At 54.0% G+C, this 18,106-nt stretch overlaps 1 protein-coding gene across 1 annotated transcript in view; it reads left to right on the top strand.

The window, feature by feature from the left end:
- Positions 1-8,376: 8,376 nt before the first annotated feature.
- CERK (ceramide kinase) overlaps positions 8,377-18,106 on the top strand; it is a 62,685-nt gene continuing 52,955 nt past the window's right edge. Inside the window, exon 1 of the mRNA XM_070599915.1 lies at positions 8,377-8,633. Within this exon, the coding sequence (XP_070456016.1) occupies positions 8,501-8,633 (133 nt within the window). The 5' untranslated portion in view covers positions 8,377-8,500. The remainder of the gene's footprint in view (positions 8,634-18,106) is intronic.

The following is an 18,106-nucleotide window of genomic DNA, read 5'->3' as shown; positions in this document are numbered from 1 at the left end:
GGTTCCCCCCCCAAAAAAAGTAAGGGTTTCTGGCTTCTCTTGAAGGTTCCAAAAATCTGACGACAGCAGAGGGGCCCTGTCACCTTTTGACAAGTGGGTGCTGTCTGGTCTGCCTCAGTCCCCACTGTGTCCTAATGTCTATCCCAGTCAGTGTTTCTATATACAACCCATGATTTAAACTTTAAACTTTGTCTCAAATTAAAATTGCTCCATTGACTCTCCTATGCTTGCATTTCATTCACTCATTCAGCAAATATGTATTGAATAGCTACACTATGCCCGGCTCTGAATTGGTACCAGGGACACAAAAGTGGACAAGGCCTCTGGCCTCAGAGACCTCCCAGTCTGTATCTGTCGCCCCTCACGCCTCTTCACAGCCCCACTGCCCACCTTTACTCCAGCAGCTGCAGGGGGTCTCACCTCCCACACCAGGCTCAGCGGCGCGGGGGGCTGTCTTTCTGCTCCAGGCTTCTCTGACACCAGGCATGACTCAGCCCAGGGAAAAAACGCCAGACCCTTGCAAACAAAAACCCAGTAAGTGCGATGGAGTTAACACCCTGGGGGGCAGGGAAGGGAGCCTGAGGATGAAAGCAGGGTGGCCAGTCCTGAGGCTCAATCCTCAGGACTCCTGGAATCCCTCAGGATGGAGCGCCAGTCACAGAGAGGACTGGCCAGCTCCGTGACTTTCACTCTCCCCAGGCCCCTACTGTGTTCCCTAGGGTCACCCCAAAAGAAGCTGCCTCCTGGCAAGCCTTGGTCTCAGGCTCCACTTTCGCTTCTGGAATGTCCCCAGGGGAGGAGGAGTCAGGCTAAGACACAGTCTATTGGGAAAGGCAAAGGGGCAGACAATACGCAGTGACGAAGATGTCATCAGAAGTACTCTTGAGGGACGACGACAGTGGAGAAGGGAATAATCAGGAGGGTCTAGGAAGATGTCACTGAGATGTCATCCTTCCAGCAAGATCTTAGACCAGAGAGCAGGTCACCAGCGGCCTCAAGGGGAGGAAGGGCATTGATATCCCCTGCTGTACCCTTTGCACAACTTTTTTTTTGAGGAAGATTAGCCCTGAGCTAACTACTGCCAATCCTCCTCTTTTTGCTGAGGAAGACTGGCCCTGAGCTAACATCCGTGCCCAGCTTTCTCTACTTTATATGTGGGACGCCTACCACAGCATGGCTTGCCAAGCGGTGCCACGTCCACACCCGGGATCCGAACTGGCAAACCCCGGGCTGCCGAAGCAGAATGTGTGCACTTTACCGCTGCGCCACCGGGCTGGCCCCCTTTGCACACTTTTGTTCTCAGAGCAGTCTGGTCAGCAATATACGTTTGAGATCTGTGTTAATCCACCCAAGACTCTTTGTCTTACCTTAGTAAACCAATCCAGAGTTATCATGAGTATATTTATATATTATATCCACTTAAACACTGGGAATCCAGCACAAACCCTGCCCTGGTGGAGCCCACATTCTGGCGTGGACGAGGCGCCTTCAGTGAACAAGCACAGAAACATCTAGGACAGCATCAGATGGTGATAAATGCTTTACAAAAAATAGTGTGATTAGGGGAGGGGGCACATGAGCAAGTTCCTCTCATTTGACATTTAAGCAGAGACTGGAGTGAAGGGAGATCTGAGGCCATGAAACCAGCTGAGGGTTGAGGATAGTGAGAATGTTCTGAGGAGTGGCACTGGCAAGTTCAAAGGCCCTGAGGTAGGTAGGATCCTGCTTGTTTGTTCAAGAAATATCAAGCAGACTGTTTGGTGGGAGAGCTGTGAGCAGGGAGTGGAGAAGAGGGAGGCAGACCAAGGAGAGCCCTGGGGGCAGAGGGGAGGGATGGGCTGTAATCTGGATTTCCATTTTATTTTTTTTATTTCATTTTTTAAAGATTTTATTTTATTTTTTCCTTTTTCTCCCCAAAGCCCCTCAGTACATAGTTGTATATTCTTCGTTGTGGGTCCTTCTAGTTGTGGCATGTGGGACGCTGCCTCAGCGTGGTTTGATGAGCAGTGCCATGTCCGTGCCCAGGATTCGAACCAATGAAACACTGGGCCGCCTGCTGTGCAGCGCACGAACTTAACCACTAGGCCACAGGGCCAGCCCCTGGATTTCCATTTTAAAAAGATCCCTTTGGCTGCTGAGTTTTGTTGGAACACACTTTCCTTCCTGGGTGTGTTTAATTATCTTTCTAACAGCCTAGATACAATTTTAAACCTCAGCTCCCAGATCACAGCAGTTTCCTGTAAGCAGTTTTGGAGATAAGATGCAAGACTTGTGTATTTCCCTAAACCTGGATTGTCTGCCAAATCCCTTGTCACCTTCGCCCGGGGAATGGCAGTCTAGCCAGCAAATGACCCGGGGTGGGGTCAGCTCCCCCCTCCGTGTAAACAAGGCTCCAACGGCCCTGGGAAGTCAGGGTGTCCGAGAACCGGTTTAAAGGGGTTCTTGATTTCCTTCTTTCTTTCCTGGTTTTTGCTCCTGTCTTTGGACTCGGCACTATATCCTTCGCTTGTGCTGCAGGACTGGATTGAACACGGACCGCGTGTTCTTCCTCAAGATCACCTTTCCTCCAGAGGGTGTGATTTGATTTCCGTGGGTTTGTCTGAGGCAGGTTTTCTCTTTCTCCTCAAGGGGCACCGGCTCCAAATGAAGCCCCACCCCTGGCCCTCCATCCCTAGACCCCCTGCCTCCCTGCCGGGGACCCCCTCCCCTACCTCTGGCTGAATCAGACCTCCCGGCTTCTGGGCCTTTGCTATTTCCTCTCTAGCTTTTTATAGACCTCAGATATAGAAAGGCAAACAAAGATGCCGAGGAAGCCATCTAGCCTCCCCTTATCGGTCTGAAAATCATAGTTCACAGCTCTCCTGTGCAATCATCCCCTCCGCTGTGTCCTCAGTAACCCTGGGCACAAGGTCAGGTTTTCCCCACCCTAACATCCCTCTCTGCCCAACCGGGGTGTGCAAAGGCCACTCGCCAGGCTCCATGCTGGGTCACAGATGTCACCCAGGTGGGGGTACGCCTCCCCCAGGCCATCGAGGCTGGACGTTGTAGCAGCACCCACCCTCTAAAAGGAGTCAAGGCCACATTGCATCAACCAGAAGTGGACACTTTATCACAGACCTTGGGGGAGAGAGGCTCACACGAGAAAGGACCTTGGTACATGCCCTCCCACAGTCCTCTGAGCCAGAGCCTTAGCCGCCCCCTGCTCCCACCCTGCCCCCCGCCCCAGCAGCTCTGCACTCTAGGACTCACCCAGTGGTCCAGCTTTCCTCCAGCTACAGAGATGGGGCAGCACTAACCTTCCATCCTGAGCTGCCCCAGAGCTCACCCAAGAGGACTGAGCCTTTTCCCCAGGACCCTTAGCCAACAGCATCCCCAAGGAACGGCAGTTGGGTCTGCCCTCCGGGCCTACTGGCCGGCTCCCCAGTGGGAGAGGAAACCTAGCATGCAGCCGCCTGGATGGCCTGCTGGTGCGAGGGCAGCCTTCAGAGTCCCACCACCAGTTCCACCCCTTGCCACTGATAATCCTGACTCAGGTCCCCAACCTCACTGGGACTGTGTCCTCACCTTGCAGGGTAGTATCACTTTAGGGTTAAACAAGCTAGTTCCAAGCTCAGTGACAGGCACACTGTTGTGCCCAACGGAGGCAGTCATGCCGGCAGGCCTGGGGAGCCCACAGGGTCCAGACCAAACCCGATTCTGGCCTTTGGGGCTGTCTCCTGCGTGTGGTGCTCCCCACGGCTCCCAGGTATGTGAGCAGCCCTGATCCTGGCCACCTGTGGTATTATTTTTAGCTAGTCCCACCTCACCTGCCCTTCCAGCTCAGATCCACCCTCTGGCCGCTGCCCCCTGAGGGCCACCCTCCACCCCAGCCCAGGCTTGGGTTTTCCCAGGCGGGCAGCTCTGGCCTCCGGCCTCTGGCCTCCGGGAGTTGAGTCTGCGTAGGGGCAGCACTAACTTCCTGCAAGAGCAGGTTGGGCAGGACAGTCCTGCGTGCCCTCGAGGGCAGGACAGACCAGCCTCGCTGAGCGCCCAGGGGGCTGTGCCCACTGAGGGCGCAGGCTACAGCTTGTGCCAGTCGTCTGTTCTGACATTTCAGACTCTCCCACACTAGTGTGACGTTGGAGCTCCCAGCCACCTAATACCTTTGTGTGTAGCTTGAGCGGGTCAGGTTAGTTTTGTGGGTCTCAGTCTTTCCATCTGTACAATGGGGTAAGTAACTCCCATTTCCAGCAGTTACTGTCTGGGTCATGTGCCAATGTGGGGATGAGCAGTTTGTAAATTATCAGCTTACTCTCCAAATGTTGGGGTCACTTTGGCCCCAGGGCATTTCTTTCAGGCAGTCGGCCTTGACCGCCAGGCAGGCGGTTGGAAGGCCCCTCCTCCAGGGGGAGGGCAGAGGGCGGAGGGCAGAGGGCATTCCCCATTCCCGGCAGCCAGCAGCTGCTGGCGCAGGTGTCCTCCCAACCCCACTCAGAAGTATTTTGATGTGAAATCAGTATTGCAGCCGGCTTCACGGGCAGGAGGCCTGGGAAGATAAGCAGGTGGCTGTCACAGTAAACAAGGCCAGGGGCTCCTGGCACAGAGGGAAACTAGGTCAGAGGCATGGAAGGGATAGTGCTAGAAGGTGCTGCCACAGAGGCTGTGGTGCTGGGTCCCTGTTGGTGGCCAGGAGGGAGCAGCGGGCCTCTGGACATGGATGACCCATTGGGTGGGACACTCATGGATTCTGGGTGGCAACGCTGTGGGCCAAAACGGGACTTCAGAGTCCGGGCAGCCCACATGTGAGGACCTGGGTAGGCACAATGCACGGTAGTGGGTGTTCGCCACTGCTGGGCATGATGTCCAGCCTAGATAAGCTGGCCAGACTCGGGCCACAGCCCAAGCCTGCAGAATGGACATGGGACAGGAGCAGGTGGCAGGGCAGGGCCTGCTGGACTGAACCCCGGCTCTCTGGCTTAGCTGGCAGCCTGGACATATCTGGCCCCTGCAGAGGGCTAGAGTCAGCTGTGCACACGCCAGTGTCATTCTGCAGCCCCGCAGGTGGGAGGGGGCAATGCAGGGGGCAGCCTGGGTAGAAGCCCATGGAGCAAGCTGCCCAGGAATTCAGCGGCACGAAGAGAAGAGATGTGGGGTGAAGGAGAAGCCAGGTCTGGGTTTCCCAGGCAGACATGTAAGAAGGACATCTGGTCAGGCCCAGCACGGGAAAAGTGTGCCTGCCAGGGTGGGGGTGAGCCAGGTGGCCAGGAGTGCACTCTGCAGCGGGCTGGGGAGTCCTGGCCTTTGGAAGGTTTGTGTTGGCTGTTCGGCTGGCTGCCTTCATAGCCAGCTCCTGACGGCCCCACCAGGACCCGGCACGCAGCAAGGGCCTGGCATGCAGCAGGGGCCTGGCAGCTGCTCTGGGGCAAAGCTGTCTCTTTCCTGCCATGGCCCCAGCGCTGTGGTCAGAGTCATGGGCCGGAAGCTTCCACACAGGCTGTGACTCCCTGCCCAACTCTCTTCCTATCCAGCTCGACTGCAGGAAGCACACCTTTTGAACACCTTGCCTTTGTTTCACTACCTCCCCCGGCTCATAAGCACTGGCCGCGCCCCTCCCCACCCGAGCCCAGAACTACAGGCCCCCAGGGTGGAAGGCCACTGTATTACTTTGCCAAGGCTGCAGAACACCACAGACCCGGCGGGCTTAAAGAACAGAAGTGTACTTCCTCACAATTCCAGTCCACAGAAGCTGGAGGCCCAGGGCAAGGTGCCAGCAGAGCTGGCGTCCTCTGAGGCGTCTTTCCCTGGCTGGTGGACCACTGTCCTCTTCACACGTGTGAGTGCCTCTGCTCTCTCTGCGTGTCCAAATTTCCTCTTATAAGGACACCAGTCAGGTTGGGTTAGGGCCCACCCATATGGCCTCATTCGACCTCCATCACCTCTTTGAAGGCCCCGTCTCCAAATACAGTCACATTCTGAGGTCCCGGAGGTTAGGGCTGAAACATGGGACTTTGATGGGGACACAATTCAGCCCATAAGAGCCACTGAGGGCCCTTGGGCCTGGCCTGAGTCTACCAAGTGATGAAGCGGGGCTGGGGGGGTGGCGTCCCTCCTCGGGGCCTCAGCAGTGTTTTGTAGTTGATAGCGCCACCTCCCCTCCAGAGCTCCTTGAGGGCGAGGCGGGATCTGTGTCCTCTCTGGGCCCCACCTCTGGCTCCAGGATTTTATGAGCTGATGAGTGGCTTTAAAGGATGGCTAAATGAATAACTGAGGGAGGGCAGAAGCAGCCTGGCCCTGGGAGGCCATGGGAGGCGGCCTGACAGCGAGGCTGGCCTTTCTGAGCCCCTGCCCACCGGCCCTTTCCAGCCATGCCTCTTCACTGCAGCAGTGGCGACACCAGCCCCCAAAGCTGCTGGCACACGGTTTCCAAAGAAGCCCCATACCCACATTTCCTGAGCCTCAGAGCAGCAGCCAATGGAGGGAGGAGGCCGGGCAGGCCTTGCTGCAGGCCACCCCACTGTGCCGGGAGATCAGGTAGGGCTTGCCCAAGGGCAGTGCTAGGGCTCACACCCCGGCCTTCTGTCCTATCCTCACTCTCCCAACTCCCCAGTCCCCGCCTGAACGGGGGCTGGGCTCCCAGCGAGGAGTGAATCACAGGGAGCTGGCAGGATAAGACCTGTACCTGTGGCTACCCAGTGCCAGGCACAGGCAGCAAGTCCGCGCGCCTGCCCTTCCGCCCTCTGCAGGGGAGGCTCCTGAGGAGGAGCCAAGGAGAAGCAGGGCTGGGCAGGGAGAGCTGACGGGGAGGCAGGCAGCCTGGGCCCCCCGAGTCAGCCTTCTGTCTGCTTCTGAGCCCTGTGCCTTTTGACGAGTTACTCAAATTCTCTGAGCCGCAGCTTCTTCATGGATGAGTCTGGGGCAAATGTACTCCTGTAACAAATATCAGAGTGCCTACTATGTGCTCTGACTGTTTTCAGCCCTGGGGCTACAGGGATAGATAGGTCCACATCTTCACAGAGCTGAGGGGCCCCACATGCTCAGGGAGCAGGGCTGGAGTCCCGCTGGGGTCGGGGTGGGATGGGGTGGTCCATTTAGCTGGGTGGTCAGGGAAGGCCCCCTGTGGAGAGGGATGGTTTGAGCGGGGCAGGGGGATGAGGAAGAGAATCTGGGGTGATGCCTGTCCGAAAAATGCTCAGAAGGGCCGCTCCCTCTCCTTGGGCCTGCTCAGGAGGGGAGGGCTCAGCCGTCTGCCCCCACCCCCAGCTTTCTCCCAGGACCCTAGGAGGAAGCCCTCCCCTCCTGCCAGCCTGCAGGCCCCCTCCCCTCGGTGCTTTCCCTGGGCAGCTCACACTGCAGCACCTTCCCTAGCAGGCCAGCCATGAGCACCAAGGGCAGTGGCTGCAGGGGCTGTGGGACCCCTAGCTGCTCTCTGCAGGCCCAGCACAGGCCGCCCACACATACTCCAGTGGGCCTCTAAGCTATGCCTCTGCTCCCTGTGACCAGACATGCCTCCCCAGGGGGACTCTATCCTCAGCCCGGCTGTGCAGCCACAGGGGGACCCTTGACCCAGACTTTATAGTTCAAATGCTGGCTCCAGCCCTTACTGCGGAACCCCAGTGACTAAAACTGTCCCCCTCGGGAATGTGGGGATGCTGCAGCACCTGCCTCCCTGCGTGGTCTGAGGATGGGCCTCTAAGTGGAGGGAGGCCATAGCCATTTCCACGCCGAGTCCAATAGGGCCCACATCTCCCGTGGGTGCGTGCCTCGGCCATAAGGCTCTCAAGCTTATTTCCGAGAGGAGGGCAGGGCATCCAAGAGGCGACGTGATGCCCAAAGTCACACCGCCGGTGGCTGCCGCATCCGGATTGGCGAGGATTCCTTGGCGCCCACCCCAGGGCCAGGCCTGCCTGAGGCCCAAGGCCTCCCGCCGCCCCCACAGGACCGCCCAGAAAGCCTTTCTGGGCCACTAGAAGCCTGGGCCACCCCGACTCGCCTGTCATTACGACCCGCCAGGGAGGCGCTACCGAGCTCCACGCCCGAGGGAGGCGCCTGGGGCCCGGACCCTAAGACCAGCTGGAAAGGGAAGCCGCCTCCTCTTGGGCCTGAGCCCGCGGGGGGCACGGCCAGACCCCCGCCCAGCCCCCTACCCCAGCACCCGGCCCCTTCCCCGCCCCCTCTCGTCCCGCCACCTCACCCCCTGCCCTCTCTTCGCCCGCAGTCCTCACCCCCCTGACGCTCTTCTCTCCCCCGCATTCCCGCCACCCGGCCCCCTCCTCGTCGCCCCCGCCCGGACCCTCCTCTCCCCGGCCCAGTCCCTCCCCGGCCCCCTCCGGCCCCTCCTCGGTCCCCGCGGCCGCTCTGCGTACGGGGTGACGCAGCGCCGCCAGCCCGCCCGCCCCGCGCTCCGCCGCCGCCGCGCCCCGCCGGGCTCCAGGGGCCGCTAACGGTCCCGCGCCCCTCGGCGTCCCCCGGCGCCCCGGCGCCCCCCGCCCCGCCGACCGCGGCGCCGGCGAGCGCTGGCGCGATGGGGGCGGCGGAGCCGCTGAGCTCGGTGCTGTGGGTGAAGCAGCGGCTCTGCGCCGTGAGCCTGGACCCCGCGCGCGCGCTGCTGAGCTGGTGGCGGAGCCGGGGGCCCGGGGCCGGCGTCCCCGGCGCGGGTGAGTGTCCGCCGGCCCGCGGCTTGGCCAGGGGGACCGGGGCGCGCCGGGCAGGGAGGGGGACCCGGGAGGAAGAGGTCGGGGCAGGCGGAGGAGGGGGCCCGGGAGGCCCCGGGGACGGGAGGCTGGGAGGTGGAACGCAGGCCCGGCCGTGGGGCCGGGGTCTCGGCGGCAGCTGGCGGGGAAACGTCCTGGGCGCCCGGGTGTATACACTCCGGGGACGGGCATGACAAAGAGCGAGCCGGGAAGGTGCCGGCAGGGAGCGCAGGAGTCCGGGCGCCGGCGGTCTCCTGTGGGGATGCGACCCTGGAGGGCGAGGCGTGGGGTCGTGACTGCAAGTAGGGTCACGGGCCGGGAGATGTCCCATCCCCCAGGCCGGCCCGCGGCTATCTCAAGGGCACCATCTGGACGAGAGTGATTATTGAGCGATGCGGAGGGCGGCTGCCGACGCCGTGAATTCGGTTTCAGTTTCACCCAAGGACAGATGCTTTTCTTTAGCGGGGATCCAAAACCGAGAAGGCGCCCTTGCAGGGTAAGGAATTCCTGTTGTAGAGTGACAGAAGGGGCTCCTGCCCTTCTGTCCGGGATGTGCTCCCTGGGGGGCGGGGGGTGATTTTGGTGCAACAGGCTGGACGCATGGTCTCCAGAGGCCCTCCCCATGTGGAGAAGTGTAATTTAGATAAAAATGGAAGGGACACACCCAGCCCTGGCCCTGGGGGCACAGAGCGGTGGATGGGATGGACGAGGGCACTCTCCCTCCCCAAGGCGAAGGGACTCCCTGGCAGGGCTGTCTGGGGGCAGAAGGATGGGCAGAGGGGTATCAAGGAGATGTCATCTGATCCAGGGAAGGAGGAGGATTACAGAAGGCCCGTGTTTGGACAGTGAGAAGGGGTGGCAGCCACAGCCGGGGACACCCAGGGCTGGCCAGTGTGGGCGTCTTCTCCTTCATTCGTCTTCCACAAGTTTTTATTGAGGGCCTCTTGGGGAGGGCCCGGGCGTGTCCTAGCTCTGGCTCAGTGCATATGGCAAAGTCCCTGCCACAATGGGGCATTTTCCATTAAAGAGAGAGACACAGGGGAACACATGGGGGCAGGGATGACTGAGGAGAGCCCCGCAGGGTGCTGGCAGGTGGCTCTGGTACAGGTGGTCCCAGCAGCCCTCACTCACATGGTAGCATCTGGCCAGACACCTGGACAGACTTGTGCACCAAGGGCAGAGATGATCCAGGCAGGAAGACAGCTAGTGTAGTGCAAAGGCCCCAAGACTGGCCAGGAGGCAGTTGTGGGTGTGGCAGGAGGAGGGAGGTGGGGGAGGGGACATGGGGCTGTTTGGGTCACAGGGGCTGAGAAGGGGGCTTGACTTTTTACTGTGTGTGCAACGGGAGCCCCTGGAGGCTTTCGTCCAGCTTAACATCCTTAAAGGATCCGTGTGGCCTCTGTGGGGAGGAGACGACAGGAGGGACCAGGAACTGCAGTTAGGAGGCTGTTGGCCTCGTCCAGGCAGGAGCGATGGCGAATGGGGCTGGGGCTGCGTGAACTGGATAAGCCGAGCCAGGGGAATGTGGTCCAGATGGGTGGTCGACTGAAGTCGCTGTGGGAGGAGCAGGGATTTATTTCCTGTTGTTGGAGGTGGGTGTGGTGGAGATCAGGATTCTCATGTGAGCAGAGTTTGGGTTGCCCTTTAGATGCCTGGGGACAGTCGGGGATGCTATGGTGGGTGCTGCAGGCACTTTCCAACCCTGAGGTTTCGAGGCTCTGCAGGTGGGGGGAGGGGCAGAGCTGGAACATTGTCCGGCCAAGGTCAAGGGTGGCCAGGGGCCCACACTTGGCGTCACCAGAAGCAGCGTCTGCAGAGAGCTTATCTGTCTTGGGTGTCCGAGGGCTTACGTATAATCTTTCTGACATCCCCTTTGGGAGAAATGTCATGCCGCCCCCATGTATAGTTCTTGCTCTCTAATGCTAAGGTGAACAGACAACCTGGCCTGGCCCCAAGGGCTTTTGGGCTTTCCTGTAAATCTCTCAGCTTAAGGATGACGACACTCCTGCTTCCTGGGCTCTTCTGTGTGAGCCACCACCGAGCCGCTATCTGCTGTTCTGTGTCACATTCAAACATGATGGATCCCTGCGGGCCAGCGATTCCCATATTTTATGAATGAAGGGACTGAGATGTAGAGAGTTTAAGTAACTGGCCCAGCTAGTGGTCAAACTGGGAGCTTGGTGGCTCCAACTCCAGCCACTGTGCTTATAAGCAGTGGGCAGTGTGGCCTCCCTCAGGCCGGAGAGGCCACATGGACGATGGACAGACCCCACCCAAGTGGGAGGTCCTGGTGGGAGGTCACTCGTTGCCTGCTTTCAGCGTTGGCATCTTCGCCTAGCTGCCATTCTGGTTTCTGGTCAGCAGATTCTGGGTTCGTTTGGAGGCAGCGTCCACCCTCGTTCTGCTTGTTTTTGCTGGCTGCTCACTCCCACCCGTGCCATCCTCTTTCCCAGAATGGTTGCTTCACTCCGACAAATCAGGGAGGCGCTTTTGTACAGGTTCATCCAGAGCTTGCTGACTCCCCTGCCAAGAGCTTGGTCCCCTCCCTGGAGAGGCCGGGACTGTGGGAGCCCAGGCCGGGGGGCTTCCTCCAGGGAGAAGCCTGTTCTCATCACACTCTGTGCTCTCCAACACGATGTGAAAACACTGCAGTAGCAGCGCAGAGACACAGCTGCACCAGCTCTTGGGTTTTCTTCCTGTCTCTGCTGCCCCGGAAGGCATCAGGCCCACAGTTGAGGATTTCGTGCTCGAGGTCAGCAGGGTCAGCGGGGAGGCATGGAGCAGTCCACGGGGCATTTAGTCCAGTTCACGGAGTGGTAATGCCCAGGTGTGTCTGGACAGGCCTGGATGGACTGTGGCTGGTGGGGGAGCGAAGGAGGGTGGAGGATTTGCAAAAACAGCTCTAGCAGGACCTGCCATGGAGCTCTGGGAGACAGACGAGTAAGGAGTGAGTTGAGAATACCTTAAAAAGGAGAGAGAAGGGAGCTGCGCTGGGGCCACTGTGTGCACGGGCCTAAGTATGGTCACTTAGGTTATTTCATCTGATCCTCTCAGTTTCTCCGTACCGTCACTCCTATTTTCAGACGTGAAGACTGGCAGCCATGACTCGATTGCTCTTGGAGGCGCATGATGTAGAAAAGGAAGCTGGCTTTTAACCCAGCCACATACTTTTTCTTCTTTGGGTCCCCGTGCTGGGCACGTGGCTCTGTGTTCGAGAGCAAAGGAGGGAGTAGGAATTTGGAAGGGCAGTTTTCTGGACCCATAGGCTCTGCACCTAAGGAAGCTATGAGCAAGCAACTGCTCCTGGGGCCGCCAGCCTGGTCGGAAGTGGGGCAGACTGAAAACAGGAAACCCTGACAGAGGCTTCTCAAAGTGGGTCCAACTAGTTGAACTTGAAACAGGCTGAAATTATAGCTGGGTTATACCCCCAGGCTGCAGGAAAATGCACTCAAGTAGACTCTGAATGTGTTCTTTCAGGGTTGGGGCTGGGAGTGTACGTGTGTGCGTGGCTGGTAGTGGGCCGCTTGGCCATGTCACTGCTGCATTTGTAAAGCGCGTCCCCAACGCTCCCCACGCAGTGCCCAGAAAACAGAGGCAAGCCACAGATACTTAACAAGTTTTTTTCTGCTTACAAAAGTAATTCATGTTGATTTAATAAAATCTAGAAAACACCAGAAGAGCACACAGGAAAAAACATCCTCAGTCTTACACTTAAACAGTGAATAATATTTGGTGTTTGTGTCTACGTAAAATATATGAAAGAAAAGCTGGGGAAATATTCTGCAGAATGTTTTCCATATTACTATTTACTCTGTTAAGACGTGATTTTTAAAAATCAACTTTTTGAGGTATAATTTGCATACAATAAAATTCACACATTTTAAGGGTATAGTTTGGTGAATTTTGATAAATTTGGGCACCTGCCTAAGCATCACCCCAATCAAGATGCAGAACTCCGGCATCGCCCCCGGCCTCCCCTGCCGTGTCACTCAGTCTCTGGCCTGTTCTAGCACCAGGGACTGCCTCCACCATAATCGATTTTCATATAAATGGAGTCTGCAATATGCACTCTTTTCATGTCTGGCTACTTTCTCTCTCTCCCCCCATTCACCATGTATCAGTGGTTCCTTCTTTCTTGTTAGTTGTGGGAGGGTACCGGTCTGTTTATCCATTCACCTGGTGATGGACTTCTGGACCGTTTCCAGTTTTTGGCTGTATGAATAAAGACGCTTTGATCATTTGTGTGCAAGTCCCATTGAAGGCACATGCTTTCATCTCTCTTGGATACATGTTTAGGAGTAGAAGCCTGGTCAAAGGAAAATGTGTATCTTAAGACGTGATTTTTATTGGTTGTGCAGTGTTTTACTACAGGGACATTACAAATGCTGTTTTTATTGATTGATGATGGTAAAATTTTCTCAAAATCAGAATCAGATGTATTACAAATTTTCATGTAGAAATAAGTTATTGCAAGAACATAGAGGACAATGTATAGTCTTGCAATAGGGGAAGAGCTTCCTTACCAAGATGGAATCCAGAAAGAATAAAGAAAAAGCTAGGTTATTTGACTAAATAAAAATCTCACAATTTCTTTTGTAAGATTCCATAAGTGAAAAAATGACAGGGTGCCGGGCCCGTGGCCAAGTGGTTAAGTTCGTGTGCTCCACTTTGGCGGCCGAGGGTTGCACTGGTTCGGATCCTGGGTGCGGACATGGCACTGCTCATCAGGCCACGCTGAGGCGGCGTCCCACATAGCACAACCAGACGCACTCACAACTAGAAGATACAACTACGTACTGGGGGGCTTTGCGGAAAAGAAGAAAAAAAAAGAAGAAGATTGGCAACAGATGTTAGCTCAGGTGCAAATCTTTAAAAAAAAATGATGGAGGTGATATTTGCAACAAATATGATAGTCAAATGATTAAATTTTTTAAATTAAACATATAAAAATTGATAAGAAAAAAACAATCCATTAGAGAAATAGCAACAGATGTATGTAGGTCATTCACAGAAAAAGAATTTAAAAATGGATGATGAGCATCTGAATAGAGAGTGAAACCAAGCAGCAATAAGATACTGTTTTCCACCCAGTGGGTTAAGGGGCAGAACAGCTGGCAGAGGGGCATCTGAACTGCTGTACTGTTTTTGGAAATTAATCTGGCAATATTTTGAAAATGTAGAAAACATATATCCTTTGATCCATCAATCTCATGTTTGACCCTCCATCCTAAGAAAGAACACTAATATTGAAGGAACTGCCTTGCATAGATACTCTAGAATATATGTTTTCTGTGTATTTGTTAAGATACTGCTAATATTTTCTACTTTCACCCCCATCCCGTTTAATTTTCTTCTACAACAGTCTAGACTTTGGCATAGCGCAGTTTTCTGGAGACTGCGCTTGGTTTCTGCCTTCTGCTGCTATTCCGCGGGCAAGATGCACAGGTCCAGGAGGAGGCCTGCTTCCCGTCACCGTCTCACCTGACTTCACGGGCTCAGCCTCAGCACCATGCGGACTTCTCCTAACGCTTTCTCTTCTGTGCTGACTTCGCTTGAGCTTTGTTCCAAGTTGTTCACGACGTTCCCTCTGGAGACAGCCAGCATGTCAGACCCAGCCCAGCCAGCTGCAGGGTTCTCGCGTCCGCCCCCTACCGAGTCCTCTCACTGCTCCTCCCTCCGTTCCCACTGACCTTGGCCCTTTTTGCCACATCTGTGCTGCTCGCTGCCCCGCGCGGCACCCGTGCTGCGCTGCCGCGGTCGGGGCTCCCCGCGATCTGACCTCGCACCCCCCCCCCCCGCTCCCCTCCCGTCCCCTCTGCCTGAAGTCTCCCCGGTGTCCCCTCGTTCAAGCCTTCAGCAACCTTTGCTTTAGCTGTTCCGTGTAGCTCTGTTTGCGCCTCTCTGCTGGTGAGTTCTTTCTCCCTTTTGTTAGGGGTTTTGCTTGTGCTGAGCAGTGGGCGCGCAGCTCAGGGCCCGGCCCGCCCGTGCGGCCCCCTCGCGGCGGCGGACAGGGTCGGGGCGCCTTGCGGGGCCCTGCCGCGGGGCCAGAACGTTGCCGGGAGGGGGTTCCAGGGATTTCTTGCTCTGTTCCTTCTCGAAGCTCCTTCACTTTTCTCCAAAGGGATGTGGTTTTGAAACCATTGGGAATGGCTGGGAAGCCGAATAGTTTAAGCCCCGCAGGTGCTACACCATCCTAAAGTGTGACCACAAATCCCGAAGTGCGGCTATCAGATGTCCAGCGAGCGGGCGCTAGGGAGGTCTGACCTACGCCGCCGCGTGCGGTCAGCAGTGATGTAGATGGTCAGACGAGAGAGAGCCGATGACCCGCACATTCTGATACGGAGGAATCTCGGTGTATCTGAACAGCAAATAAATGGCAATCCTGTCTACCTGTTTCAGAAAAAAGAAAGACTGTCTTTCCAGATTGCGCATGAGTCGCTATGGGAAGAGGTGTGCAGGTTTTTGTGGTTTCAAAAGCAGCTGTCAGCAGAGCAGTCCTCCTTGCCTCCTTACTGTCAGATTACATGATTTAGCAGTAGCTGAACATGGTCATAAAAATCGTAATTATTCTGAGATTATTCCAAGGTTAACTTTTATTCTTACTCCAAAATAGGTCAGTAAACATTTTCTTAAAGGGCCAGATAGCAAATATTTTAGGCATTGTGAGTCTCAGTTTCTCAACTCTGCTGTTTTAGCACAAAAGCCGTTATGGACAGGTGTAAAGGAATGCACCTGGCTGTGTGCCAATAAAACTTTATTTACTAAAGCAGGAGGCTGGCTGGCCTTGACCTGCGGTTTGCTGGCCCTGCTCTAAATCGTTGTTAGTAAAGGAGGAATAACAATGTGATGGATTATAAAAGCGGCTAATCCAGACGATTTAGATACCTTGACCTTTAAAACAAACACGTGGTCATCGGGAAAAACCGCTACTGCAGTGTGGGGAACACACTCCTCGGGGTTGCAGTCCAGCAGTGCATCTGTCCGAAAGCAGAGAGCCCATCAAATGAGCATAAGTTTAAGACTTCTCCTCCCAGCAGCACAGTCATTGGCAGACTGACCTTAGGCATCAGAATTGGTCCAATTCGTTTCTCTCTAACTGGTTCCATATGGACCTGCCCACATCAACCAAGGTTTGAATTAACTCAAGAATGAAAGGAGCATGTTGGAGTGATGTGGTCTAACTTGGTATACGTTCCAACGGCACCTGAACCGAATGTGTGTGCTGCTGTTGTTGTGTGTGGGTGGAGTGTCGTAGAAGTGACTGGATCCTGTTGGTGGAGGGTGGCGTTGAGTTCTTTTATATCCTTGCTGGTTTTCTGTCTAGTTGTTCTGTGAGTTGTTGAGAGACGGGTGTTGAAGTCTCCAACTATAATTATGGACTTCTCTATTTTGCCTTTTAGTTCTATCAGCTTTTGCTTTACATATTTTCCTGCTCTGTTGTTTGGTGCATACACATTCAGGATTGCTATGTTTTCATTTTGGATTGACCCCCTGTCAGATACATGATTTGCAAATGTTTTCTCCCAGTTAATGTGCTGTCTTTTCATTTTGATCCTGGTTTCCTTTGCCCTGAAGAAGCTCTTTAGTCTGATAAAGTCCCACTTGTTTATTCTTTTGTTTCCCTTGTCTGAGTAGACATGGTACCCGAAAAGATCCTTCTAAGACCAGTGTCAAAGAGTGTACTGCCTATGTTTTCTTCTAGGAGTTTTATGGTTTCAGATCTTACCTTCAAGTCTTTGATCCATTTTGAGTTAATTTTTGTGTATGGTGAAAGATAATGGTCTGCTGTCATTCTTTTGCATGTGGCTGTCCAGTTTTCCCAAAACCATTTATTGAAGAGACTTTCCTTTCTCTATTGTATGTTCTTAGCTTCTTTGCTGAAGATTAGCTGTGGATAGATGTGTGGTTTTATTTCTGGGCTCTTGATTCTGTTCCATTGATCTGTGCACCTGTTTTTGTGCCAGTACCATGCTGTTTTGACTGCTGTAGCTTTGTAGTATATTTTGAGGTCAGGGATTGTGATGCCTCCAGCTTTGTTCTTTTTTCTCAGGATTGCTTTAGCTATTTGGAATCTTTTGTTGCCCCATGTGAATTTTAAGATTCTTTGTTCTATTTCTGTGAAGAATGTCTTTGGGATTCTGATTGGGATCACACTGAATCTGCAGATAGCTTTAGGTAGAATGGACATTTTAACTATGTTTATTCTTCCAGTCCATGTCCATGGAAGATCTTTCCTTTTCTTTATGTCATCATCGATTTCTTTCAATAGTGTCTTACAGTTTTCATTGTATAGGTATTTCACCTCCTTGGTTAAATTTACTTCTAGATATTTTATTCTTTTTGTTGTGATTGTAAATGGGATTGTATTCTTGAGTTCTCTTTCTGTTAGCCGTTATTAGAGTACAGAAATGCAACTGATTTTTGTAAGTTGATTTTATACCCTGCAGCTTTGCTCTAGTTGTTGACTCTTTCTTTCTTTTTTCCTTTTTTTTTTTTTTTTGGTGAGGAAGATTGGCCCTGAGCTAACATCTCTTGCCAGTCTTCTTCTTTTTGCTTGAGGAAGATTGTTGCTGAGCTAACATCTGTGCCAATCTTCCTCTGTTTTGTGTGTGGGACAAATTTGTATGTTTTGTATGTTGTCACAGCTTGAGGAGCTTGAGAAGCGGTGTGTAGGTCCACACCCAGGATCTGAACCTGTGAACCCTGGTCCACCGAAGCAGAGCACGCAAACTTAACCACTACACCACCAGGCCAACAGCTGTTGATTATTTCTAATAGTTTTCTGAGGGATTGTTTAGGATTTTCTATACATAAAATCATGTCATCTGCAAACAGAGAGAGTTTCACTTCTTCACTGCCTGTTTGGATTCCTTCTATTTCTTTTCCTCGCCTAATTGCTCTGGCCAAAACCTCCAGTATTATGTTGACTAGGAGTGGACGTTCTTGTCTTGTTCCTATTCTCAGAGAGATGGCATTCAGTTTTTCCCCACTGAGTATGATGTTGGCTATGGGTTTGTCATATATGGCCTTTATTATCTTGAGGTACTTTCCTTTTATACCCATTTTATTCAGAGTTTTTATCATAAATGGATGTTGGATCTTATCAAATGCTTTCTCTGTGTCTATTGAGATGATCATGTGGTTTTTCTTCCTTGTTTTGTTAATGTGATATATCACATTGATTGATTTGCGGATGTTGAACCATCTCTGTGTCCCTGGTATCAATCCCACTTGATCATGGTGTATGATCTTTTTAATGTACTGCTGTATTCAATTTGCCAATATTTTGTTGAGGATTTTTGCATCTACCTTCATCAATGATATTGATCTGTAATTTTCTTTCTTTGTGTTGTCTTTGTCTGGCTTTGGTATCAGGGTGATGTTGGCCTCGTAGAATGAGTTAGGAAGTGTTCCAGCTTCCTCAAATTTTTGGAATA

The sequence above is a fragment of the Equus przewalskii genome, chromosome 29, assembly GCF_037783145.1.
Source record: "Equus przewalskii isolate Varuska chromosome 29, EquPr2, whole genome shotgun sequence".
Lineage (NCBI taxonomy): Eukaryota > Metazoa > Chordata > Mammalia > Perissodactyla > Equidae > Equus > Equus przewalskii.
Note: the sequence above shows the minus strand (reverse complement) of the source record. Positions and strands in the feature narration are given on the sequence as shown.